The sequence below is a fragment of the Poecilia reticulata genome, linkage group LG10 (genome assembly GCF_000633615.1).
Source record: "Poecilia reticulata strain Guanapo linkage group LG10, Guppy_female_1.0+MT, whole genome shotgun sequence".
Classification (NCBI taxonomy): Eukaryota; Metazoa; Chordata; class Actinopteri; order Cyprinodontiformes; family Poeciliidae; genus Poecilia; species Poecilia reticulata.
In genome coordinates this window covers 26715057-26725895 of record NC_024340.1, presented here as the reverse complement: position 1 = coordinate 26725895, position 10839 = coordinate 26715057, and the positions used below count along the sequence as shown (strand labels likewise).

At 39.2% G+C, this 10839-nt stretch overlaps 2 protein-coding genes across 3 annotated transcripts; both read left to right on the top strand.

Moving 5' to 3' along the window:
* Window positions 1-353: 353 nt before the first annotated feature.
* Window positions 354-5588, top strand: slu7 (SLU7 homolog, splicing factor). Its single transcript, XM_008420075.2, has 15 exons — window positions 354-485; window positions 683-845; window positions 1423-1576; window positions 1670-1750; window positions 1844-2008; window positions 2642-2707; window positions 2805-2936; window positions 3101-3198; window positions 3277-3344; window positions 3630-3769; window positions 4095-4256; window positions 4368-4469; window positions 4612-4692; window positions 4808-4927; window positions 5019-5588. Exons 2-15 carry the CDS (start codon window positions 697-699, stop codon window positions 5196-5198), a joined length of 1698 nt encoding a protein of 565 aa, XP_008418297.1. The 5' UTR covers window positions 354-485; window positions 683-696; the 3' UTR covers window positions 5199-5588.
* A 2150-nt stretch (window positions 5589-7738) lies between these two features.
* Window positions 7739-10366, top strand: c1qtnf2 (C1q and TNF related 2). Of its 2 annotated transcripts, none has more exons than XM_008420077.1 (3): window positions 7739-7886; window positions 8321-8465; window positions 9590-10366. In XM_008420077.1, exons 1-3 carry the CDS (start codon window positions 7872-7874, stop codon window positions 10228-10230), a joined length of 801 nt encoding a protein of 266 aa, XP_008418299.1. In that variant the 5' UTR covers window positions 7739-7871; the 3' UTR covers window positions 10231-10366. The 2 variants fall into 2 exon arrangements, with proteins under 2 accessions (XP_008418299.1, XP_008418298.1); XM_008420076.1 differs by having other exon boundaries at window positions 8208-8465.
* Window positions 10367-10839: the final 473 nt, after the last annotated feature.

The following is a 10839-nucleotide window of genomic DNA, read 5'->3' as shown; positions in this document are numbered from 1 at the left end:
AGTAATGTTATTGCATTACAAAAGGGGCTGAGAAGAACAACATATTCGATAACTTGAAGGAAAAGTTAACAAAGAAAAAACAGTATAGTAAATATGCAAAAAATAACCCAAGAAAAAAAAATTAATGATGCTTTTAATTAGAACAACATAATTAATACAAGACACATATCAATTTATGTCAGATTGCATCCTGTAATATTTTTCTGAAACTCTCCTCAGTCACATTAGTTAATATCAGAGCAACAATCACTCATCAAATTCAGAATAAACTGTTTTCAAGAAGCATTTTTTGCATTTTCTGGAAGCAAGTTTCTGAAGTAGCGAGTCCACGCCAGGTGGTGGCGATAATGAGCCAATTATTGCCACACGAAGAAAAGAACAAGATGGCGGCGATGGCGTTTTGACCAAAACATAGTAACGAGCTATTAAAAGAGTTGAAATACGAGATAAACATCACCTGTTACAATATTTTTATTCTGACCAAGGTAAGTAACAACTTCGTCTCATCATAAGACTTTCAGTGACTATTTATCTCACATTAAGTCGTAAGCATCTCATCGAGCTACGTGCTCTGCTTTTGGCTGCTCCACTTTAAACAAGTAAATTATCAGTCTGCTCCAGCAAGAGTTGTGGATCAAACGGGACACATTCTGGAGGACTAATTTGTCTGTTTGGTGTGTAGGAAGAGATCCAATCATGACCGAGCAAACCAGTGCCAGTTCGGAGGGGATCGTGGGTCTGGATGAGCCCAAGAAGATGACCAGAGAGGACTGGAGGAAGAAGAAGGAGTTGGAAGAGCAGAGGAAGCTGGGAAATGCTCCAGCTGAGGTGGACGAAGAGGGAAAGTAAGTACACCTGGATGTACACTGATGGGTGACGTGATTAACATTGATTGTTTCTTTATTATGGCAGTTGTCACTGACTAGGACATATTAAATAGCAAGTAAACTCAAGAGTTAAAAGCAGGGAAATGAGCAAGTTTAAGGGTTTGAGTGATTTTAAAGGACCAAGTTGAGAAGGCAAGACAAATGGGTCAGAACTAGTCCCTTGTTTAACAATAATTGCTAAGTATTTCAGTCTCGTTTCCAACCCTTTTACAGCAATAGTTAAACTTTAAACTGATTTCCTTACAGCTACTGATTCTGGACCTGTTAGCGCTCCTCTTAGAATTAACAGTGATAAAACTCAAATATCGACAACATTAATTCTCTCGTTGACTTGTAATAGGCTTTGAAAACAAATCAGTTTTAATTTGCAAAGGAAGTTTGGTTTTTGGCTCTGATTCCTCTACTGTTGTTTTTTATGCTTTCTGACTTATTTAAATTTTCTGCCTTCCTTTGGAAAGGGACCTCAGTTGTTTTTAAAGATGCTTTTGGATGAACTCTGTTGTAATTAACTGTGGGTACTTTTTCTCTCCACCAGGGACATAAACCCTCACATCCCTCAGTACATTTCATCAGTGCCATGGTACATCGACCCATCCAAGAGACCCACACTAAAGCATCAGCGACCACAGGATGAAAACGAGAAGCAGTTCTCAACCATTGGAGAGTGGTACAAAAGAGGAGTGCAGGAGGTGAGCATGAATCAGATACTGTTGTTAATTCGATTTGAACAAATCTAAACAAGTTAGATTTAATGTATTTATCCATCTTTTGGCTTCACACAGAATATTATTACCACTAAATACCGCAAAGGCGCTTGCGAAAACTGTGGGGCTATGACACACAAGAAGAAGGACTGTATGGAGGTAAAAAAATAAATAAATCTATAAATAAGGGCTTCGTTTGGATTGTTTCTCCCTAAAGTCTCCAAGGTCTAAATGTCATTTGTGTTCCCTCAGCGGCCCAGAAAGGTTGGAGCCAAGTTCACAGGTACCGCGATAGCTCCAGATGAACACTCTCAGGTCCAGCTCGACATGGACTACGACGGAAAGCGGGATCGCTGGAATGGGTATGACCCAGAGGAGCATCAGCGCATTGTGGAGGAGTATGCTAAAGTAGATTTGGTAAGGAGTGCATGAGTAAAAAAAGCTTTTTTTTAATTTAAAAAAAATATATTTTTATGTGAGCTTACTTCTGCTTTTGAGAGAAAGGAGATACTTTGTTTGCCTTGTAAAGATTGCTTTGGAAGGAATATTAACTTTAAATATTTATATACCTTCATACACCTTAGTAATAATTAGCAATGTGAGTCACGTTTTTTTTTACCATCTCGTTTCAGAGCAGAGATTTTGTGCTGAGTATGATGTTCTGTGTTAGTTTATATATAGACCAAAATGTTTAATTTTGGTCCCGTTTGACCAGAGGTCCTTCTTTTACATGTCTGTTGTGGTAAACTTTGTTTCTTTCAACAGCAACAAGGCACCAGATTTTGTCAAATCTCACAGATGTGGTCTGATTGGACCACATCTGTCAAATCTAGTTTATGCTAGATTTGTTTGAAGACACATGTCTTCTTTTAACATAAGGCGTATTGTCATTTGTCACATTATAAGTTTGCTGTGTTATCCAACAGCAAATCAGTATTTCCCCCCCTCTTTGGTATTCACATTTGTTTTTTATTTTTATTTATTTATTTATTTATTTATTTATTTATTTATTTATTTATTTATTTATTTATTTATTTTTGTTGTTGTTAGGCTAAGCGGACATTGAAGGCTCAGAAACTTCAGGATGAGTTGGCTTCTGGGAAATTAGACCAAACCGTAAGTGATCTGTCAGTTCACAGACAATTGTTTTTGTTTTTCTTTTTTTTTTGTTAATCATGAAGCTTTTCAAACGGGCATCATGTTCCCTGCACAGGAGCGAGAATATGACAGCGAAGACGAGGATGAGGACAAATATGCAGACGACATCGACATGCCGGGTCAGAACTTTGACTCGAAGAGACGCATTACCGTGAGGAACCTGCGCATCCGAGAGGACACGGCTAAAGTAAGAGCCAGAGGAGCTAAAAGTGATGAGATGAAGACTCGAGATCAGACATCTGTTTGCTTCTAATGCCCACCATTGAAGAAATGGGGCAATAAAGCTACAGGCTCAGGTCTGTGACAAACTCAGGATTTTGATCAGCTGAACTTTGCATTTCTGTCTCGCAGTACTTGAGAAATCTGGATCCAAATTCAGCGTATTACGATCCGAAGACTCGAGCTATGAGAGAGAATCCGTACTCCAACACCGGCATGAATCCTGATGAGTAAGTTGTTAGTTTCCATTTCCTGATTACCTTTCAGAAGCTTATGCTAAAACAGTTTCAAACTGCTCTGTCCTGCAGGGTGGGCTACGCTGGAGACAACTTTGCTCGCTACTCTGGAGACACAATCTCCATGGCTCAAACGCAGCGTAAGTTTTCACTCTGAGCACCTTTTAAACTAGATGGCTGTAAAACGGCGCCTGGTACTTTAAATATTACTAATCACCTCAGTGGGAATTTGGCTGAAGAAGTTAAGTTAATAACTTATAAAGAAGAGAGTCGGCTACATTTAGTACACGTTTGATGATCAATCTACGAGGCCGGCTTCAGATGAAGGCTGGTTGTGATTCACAGCTGGAGAGTTTCCAGTCACTTTGAGGAAACATGCTTCATGTTTTCTGATCCCTGTAAGGACTGTTGCTCTGTTGCGACAGTGTTTGCTTGGGAGGCATACGAGAGAGGCTCCGAGGTCCATCTTCAGGCTGACCCCACCAAGCTGGAGCTGCTCCATCGCTCCTTCAAGGTCAAAAAGGAGGACTTTAAAGAGACACAGAGAGAGGGCATCCTGGAGAAGGTACGCTTAGTTATCAGAATGTTTTTAAACTTCAGTTTTTCTGTACAAATTAAGCTGAAGTTCACTTTAAAGGCCTGTGTGGTTTAGCAGACACACCATACATGAATGAGGCTACGGTCCTCAGGGCCACCGTCCAATCTAGTGCATGTCTTCTGTTCTTCTTGTGAAGCTACTCACAAAAAAAAAATACCACTAGTGCCACAAATTTTCAAAGCAAATAAAAATAAAACCTTGAAATGGTATTTAATTTATTCATGGACTTATTTTAAAATGTGTAAACTAAAATTAAAATTTTATCACTCCTGCTTTTTCGTTGCCTCGTTAGTACGGAGGTCAGGAGCACTTGGACGCGCCGCCGCGGGAGCTGCTCTTGGCGCAGACTGAGGACTACGTGGAGTACTCTCGCCACGGCGCCGTGCTGAAGGGACAAGATAAGGCCGTCGCCCGCTCCAAATACGAGGAGGACGTTCTCATCAACAACCACACCGTGAGGAAAATTGACAAATGGCTGCTTTTAAAGCTGTGCTGCTTTTTTTTATTTATTTTTTTTATTACATTGTTTTTCAACATTTGTTTGCATAATTTTTATTTTGTATAGTGTATATGGGGCTCCTACTGGAAGGATGGCTGCTGGGGATACAAGTGTTGCCACTCACTGGTCAAACAGAGTTACTGCACGGGACAAGCAGGAATTCAAACGGTAACTAATGGTGCAACAAACTTGTTTCATGTCAGTAATTCACCAATACATGTACTTTTCTTTTGTGTAAATATATGTTGTGTGTAAAGCCTGTTACTGATAAGTCTTATACAGTGTTTTTTTTTCCTCTGTTTTTAAACAGCAAGGTACTTCTGACTGCGTTCCATTTGAAGATGGACTCCAGGAGCCCCAAGAAGAAGAAGAGCCAAAGTCTTTACTGGAAGTAAGGACCTAAACAGATTTAAGATTTAGCACTGGTGATGGCATACATATAGTCACTAATTCTGCGTCGTGCTGGACTTTTCCTTCTAACGCCAAAGTTATTTATTTATTGCCAGATTCATCAAGAGAAGTTGAAGGAGAAGAAGAAGAAAAAGAAGAACAAAAAGAACAAGAAGCACAGCTCAGACAGCAGCGACTCAGAGGATGAAGAAAAGAAGAAGGAGAAGCTGAAGAAGGTTTGTAGTTGGTGAAAGGTTTTTGGTGTTTGTGGTTTGGCCTTTTTTTTTTTTATCTGTGACTAAGCTCAGCTCCTCAAATGTCCCCCAGGCCCTGGAAGCGGAGGACAAGCGAGTGAAGCACATTGACACGTTGATGCAGATGGATGAGAGGAAGAGGCCCTACTACAGCCTGCAGGAAGTGAAGGCGCCGACTGAGGAGGAGATGGAGGCGTTCCGCATGAAACGCAGCCGGCCAGATGACCCCATGGCTTCCTTCCTGGGACAGTGACCTTATCCTAATCCCTGTTGATTATTCCAACTGTTCTGGAAGGACTTCAGCACAGTTGGATCCTAAATGCTTAAGAAGCCCTGTACAGTATTTGACAGCTTTTATCCCTATGCTTTTCTTACAAACATCTATTTTATTTTTCGCCCAATGGTTATTTGTTTTCAAGCCCTCTTGTTTTGTTTTTTTCTCTCACTTCCCCATTGAGTCACTTTTCTGGACTTTACAACAAATTGGAGAATTTCGTTTCACTACAGTAATCTCTGCAGTTTTTTTTTTATCTGTGTTGTCTGGAAACATTGCATTCTGCTTATGTTCAACTTCTAAAAAAATGATCTAAAAGGTCAAATTTTGATTATAAAAAGAAATTAAACTGGATTATGTAAATTTGTCTATTGTGCTTGAAGTGTTTTCATTTTGATTTTGTTGGTTTTAGAAAAAGCAGTTTGTCTAAATCGTCTAGAGGTGCATCACAACATGCACAGTATAAGAATATTACATGTGTACTGATATGTCAGATCTTCTCTTATGTGGTTTTGTTACAACAATTTTCTAAGTTAAAGTAACATAACTAACGTTTAGCAGTTCAGGATGTAATAAAATATCGTCTTTTGAAGCTTCTGAAATAATCCTAATTAACTTCAAATGTTTAAAAATGCTGAACAGCTTCAGATAAAAAGCCCAGATAAAAATAAAGTGCGCTCCATGGTTCAGCAGGCTCTAAAGCAGATGTGGACGGTTCCAGCCCATCTGTGCTGGTTTCAGATGTTTCCCTGCTTGGATGCACCTGAATCCAATAAATTGGTCATTGACAGAAAACGGTGATGGGTGGAGGAGATCACTGATGTAGATGGGATTATTGTCCTGTTTCATAATCCAGTTTTATCAAAGCTTTTATCTGTTGGCAATATTTGACTTTATGCTATACAGATGAGTTCAAGGTAATCTTGATTAATGGAGTTTCCCTGGGAGAGGGTGTACCGTACTTCAGATTTCACTGTAAGCTCTTCTGGTTTTGGTTTGTTGAATGAATGAAATTTGTCGACTATTTATTCTTGAAGTTTTAGTGTCTTTGGACACTTCACCTCAGAATTTTTTTTTTATAATGACCCAATCTATAAAACACAGGAATAAAAACAGTGTATCATTTGTTTCTGAAAATTAAACAAAGAAAAAAACTACAGATGTTTCTAAAATTATTCAACTCCCACTGTAAATGTGATTTGCTAAAATATTCAATTTCATCTATTTGCAATAAACAAATAGCAATCAGTGTTGGAACTACTTTTTCACAATTAGTCAAAATAATCCGACATATGTCTTTACTAATTATCTCGCAACTCTTTGGATTTATAATGTGCTGCAGACATGATATGTAGCCAGGCACTACATGGCAGCATTCCTTTAATTTAGCCCTTCAATACAGTTCATCAATCGACTGATTTCCACTTTACTATATTCCAGTATGTGTTTAAAACCAATTCTTGGTGGACTTTCAGATAGTCCTGGGATTCGGTGATGTCTGGGGTTGATTTCCCTACAGACTGTGTTCCCGTTTTTCGCAAGATTTCCATGAATTCATCTTTCCATCTACACACAACACACTATGTTGTCCCTGACTCCAGGTGTTCTTTTCAGTGTATGCTTCATTCTTCTTCCTGCAGACATGCTGCTAATTTGAAGGTCTGACACATTCCAGTTTTGAATGTGTCAGAATCCCAAAACCTCTTTGTGTTATTTATATTGCTTTTAGCATAGAGGGCCTGATGGCTCCTGGACGTTTGGGACAGTAGTGACATACGTCTTTGAGTTCAAACGTACAACCCTTCAGCATTTAGTATGTACCTTGCTGTACAAACTGAAGGTCATTTCCAGTCAATTGAGGGTTTCTGGTACCTTCAGGAATCAAGCGGCAGACATCTTTAGCTTATTTGGTTTCATCTGTTGAAGCCATTGGTTGATATGATCAGCAGTGCCTCCAACCACACCTGATTTGCAAATGCTTGTTTTTATGATGGTTGAATAATCTTGAGGCTGCTGCTGTCATTGAAAATGGCAACTGCACGATTTCCGTGTGACATTAGTTTTAGCCAATGAAACTGTTAATAAAACTGTGTTTATTAAGCAAACAATTTTTTTAAATTTTGCAATTAAACTTTATCTTGAGTGGAGGTTGAACAATTTTAGGATCACTAATATGAAGGACTGCTGTCCTCAAGATAAATCTCAATGGAAGACATCTAAATGTAAATGCAATATAATTAAATTATAGAGCTCACAGCCCTGCAGAACTCCAGACTCTTCCTTCCCCAGACTCGTAAAAAGTTTTATTTATTTCTTGTTCTTTCATGAGATAAACCCCTATTTTCTGCGGACCCTCTTGTTCAGTTAGCATTGCATAGACAATTTTCTCATAGTGAGAGTTGGTGAGCCAGAGTTGTCATTGCTGTTGCCGTCTAATCCTTGTGAGCTGTCTTGATTTGAATGACATCATGCCGGAAATATTTTCTGGGCCCAGCTGTTGCATAAACAGGGTGGATGTTTTGGACTCTGGGTTGAGCTGCTCTCTGCAGAGCTTCTCTTGAAGAATATTAAATCTCTAGTTCACTGAACATTCATGAAGGATCACTGCTGAACCTTAAAAAGAGAGGCAGAGCTGAATAATGACCCGAGGCCATGATTTCTCAAGCGGTAAGTCGCTTCTTTGTCTTTATAGAACTTCTTACATGCTCCATTTGTTAAACATGTTGGAAACAAAAGCTGACTTCTACTTAGCCTTTAAATAATAGACTCAGAGTTTTCCACAAAAGGACTGGGTAAAACCTTAAAAGCAACCACACCTTTAAAGTGAATGTTTTGTTGTTTTGAATAGGTGTGCATGCATAGGTTCTGTTATTGCTTTCCTCTCCAGGAACATCTTGTTATTTCCATGTTTTTTCCTCGCCCTCAAAACCCAAATCAAATTTAATGGCTTTAATGGTTCCTGTCCCTCATCTTGTTGTGCCTCTGCAGTGCCCATTATGCTCCAGATGTGTGTGATCATCTGTTTGCTCTCAGCCGTCGTCTCTCAGTCAACAAATTCCTCATCAAAGAGAGGTCGTAATTTCCCCATCCTTTCCTCTCAGCTGGTTTGCAGTCTGCCTGGCCCAGCAGGACCCCCGGGATTCCCAGGAGCTCCTGGACCCCCAGGGTCCATGGGCCCTATGGGTTCGCCAGGGTTGGATGGTCCAGATGGAAAAGATGGAGGAAAGGGCGAAAAGGGAAACCGAGGTACTTTTTGTATAACTGTGCTAATATTTTACAGTTAATCAACTCAAAATTATAAGAATAATTCAGTAAAGTGTTTACTACATCTTGATTCAGCAAGTCTCAGAGATTTGATATGTATCTGCACCCTAACTAATATTTGGTTTAATATTGGTTTAATAACCACACTTTTTAGGGTCATCAACAAGCTTCTCTTGGTTTTTTATTCAAAGAAAACACATTTTCAACAGCGTTTCAGTCACAGTAATTTCAGATGTTTAATGTTATATTGCTTTATCCATTCCAGAACCAGTTCTGATGTTTATTTAGGGCAGAGGTGTTCAAATTCAGTCGTGAAGGACTGGTGTTCGCCATTTCTTAGTTCCTTCCTAGGTTCAAGTTCGTTAGCAAGTTCGTTAGCAAGCTTCCGAACTTTAACATGCTGAGGAGTTAGATGGACCAATTGAATCAGCTGTATTAGAATATAACCTTATCTAATGCTGGCAGGATGCTGGGCCTTGAGTACTGTAGCTGGACACTTATGATTTAAGGCCATAACCTACAAACCATTTTCAGAAAGATGACAACAACCCAAAATATGTTGTTACTCCAGTGGTAGGGTTAAGATTACAACATGTTCATAAATGGCTCAGTCCAAGTTCAGAACTAGATGACTGAGTTTGGGCTAAGGTGGGGAAAAGTGGGCAAAATATCAGTTTCTAAATGTGCAAAGCTGACAGATATATTCAAAGACCCAAGGCTCCTCAAAGGTTTGACTCTGGCGCTGAATACAAATAGAAAAATGTCCATGTATTGTTTTTCTTCCTCTTCTACAGTAGGTACTAATTAATGATGGTGTATCTCATAAAATCCCGATAAATCATGTTGAAGTGTTTGAAGTGTGTGGTTGTGCTGTGACAGTGTGAAACTGTTACAGGGGAATGGAGCATTTCTATAAGGTTCTATAATTAAGAATAAATGTTAGTTGAGAATTGAAAGGGGGAAACTCAAACTTTGAGGGTTTTGGAAATCTAATCAGATCAGAAACAAAACTCAGATTTGCATAAATTTGTCCCTTTGTATCCTTTCCAGTCCTAGTGGACGTTGCATCGTTATGTCACTATGTTTTTTTGTGTGTCTGCCATCAGGTGATCCAGGTCGACCTGGGAACCCTGGGAAGCCCGGGGTGAAAGGCCGTGAAGGTGTTATTGGTAAAGCAGGACCTCGGGGAGCAAAGGGGCTGCGTGGATCACCAGGTGTGGCCGGAAAACAAGGGAAGAAAGGGGAGCTGGGTGACAGGGGCCAGCAAGGACCTCCAGGTGGTTGTAACTGTGGCACTGCGGCTCGATCAGCCTTTTCTGTGGCCGTGACAAAGAGTTATCCTAAAGAACGAATGCCGATCAATTTCAACCGGATCTTGCTTAATGAAGGGAATCACTACAATGTCAGCAGTGGGAAGTTTGTCTGTCAGATCCCTGGAGTCTATTATTTCACCTATGATATAACACTGGCCAATAAACACTTGGCTATAGGTCTGGTGCATAACGGTCAGTACAAGATCAAGACCTTTGATGCCAACACAGGAAACCATGATGTGGCATCTGGGTCCACTGTTCTCCACCTGAAGCAGTCGGATCAGGTGTGGCTGCAGATCTTCTACTCAGAGCAGAATGGACTCTTCTTTGACCCCTTCTGGACAGACAGCACCTTCACTGGGTTTCTCATTTACGCTGATCAGGAGTTTCTCAATGAGGCGGATAAAAAGGCAAATAGTGAGGATGACAGTTGACATTATAATCCTGAATGTATCCAATTATCTGATTTATTACAGGTCAAATCCGAACAATGCAATCTGGACTTGTTGAAAACGTGTTGACACAAGGGGGCGCAAAAGTAAAGAAAATAAATCATGAAAAAGACTCGAACTACAAAGGTTTCATAACTGCAGTACTAATGTGTCCAACTTGCTTAAATATTTACCAGCGGTGTCTGGGCGGATTGATCACTTTTGTTTTGCTCTTATGGAAGAAGCTTCTGTAATTAGTCAATTTCCATTTTTAAAGAAATGTGCATTCTTGATGGTTAGTGTAAATAGTTTTATTTCAATAAAAAAAAGAAAAAAAAAGATCAACGCTTGAAATATAAGGAAGCTGAAATTTAGTTTATGAATAGAATCCAAAATATTTTTGATAAATTTACATGTAGTATAGTAAGTTTAATACTTAATACTTTCTGAAAATATAATTAATTAAGTGTTCACTGACACATTTTTAGTATATATTGTAGATCAAAAGCATAAAATAAATATATAAGAAGGAATTATAATTTTCTATAATTTATAAATCTAGTCATTTAATTGTTATTTTAATGTAATACTTACACATTTTATACTTGTTTA

Excerpts from the sequence above, each read along its gene's own strand:
- slu7 (XM_008420075.2), top strand. The coding sequence starts at position 697 with ATGACCGAGCAAACCAGTGCCAGTTCGGAGGGGATCGTGGGTCTGGAT. Across the intron at positions 1,751-1,843 it reads AGAAGAAGGACTGTATGGAG|CGGCCCAGAAAGGTTGGAGC; the intron begins GTAAAAAAATAA and ends GTGTTCCCTCAG. Across the intron at positions 2,708-2,804 it reads CTGGGAAATTAGACCAAACC|GAGCGAGAATATGACAGCGA; the intron begins GTAAGTGATCTG and ends TTCCCTGCACAG.
- c1qtnf2 (XM_008420076.1), top strand. The coding sequence starts at position 7,859 with ATGACCCGAGGCCATGATTTCTCAAGCG. Across the intron at positions 7,887-8,207 it reads AGGCCATGATTTCTCAAGCG|TGCCCATTATGCTCCAGATG; the intron begins GTAAGTCGCTTC and ends GTGCCTCTGCAG. Across the intron at positions 8,466-9,589 it reads GGGCGAAAAGGGAAACCGAG|GTGATCCAGGTCGACCTGGG; the intron begins GTACTTTTTGTA and ends GTCTGCCATCAG.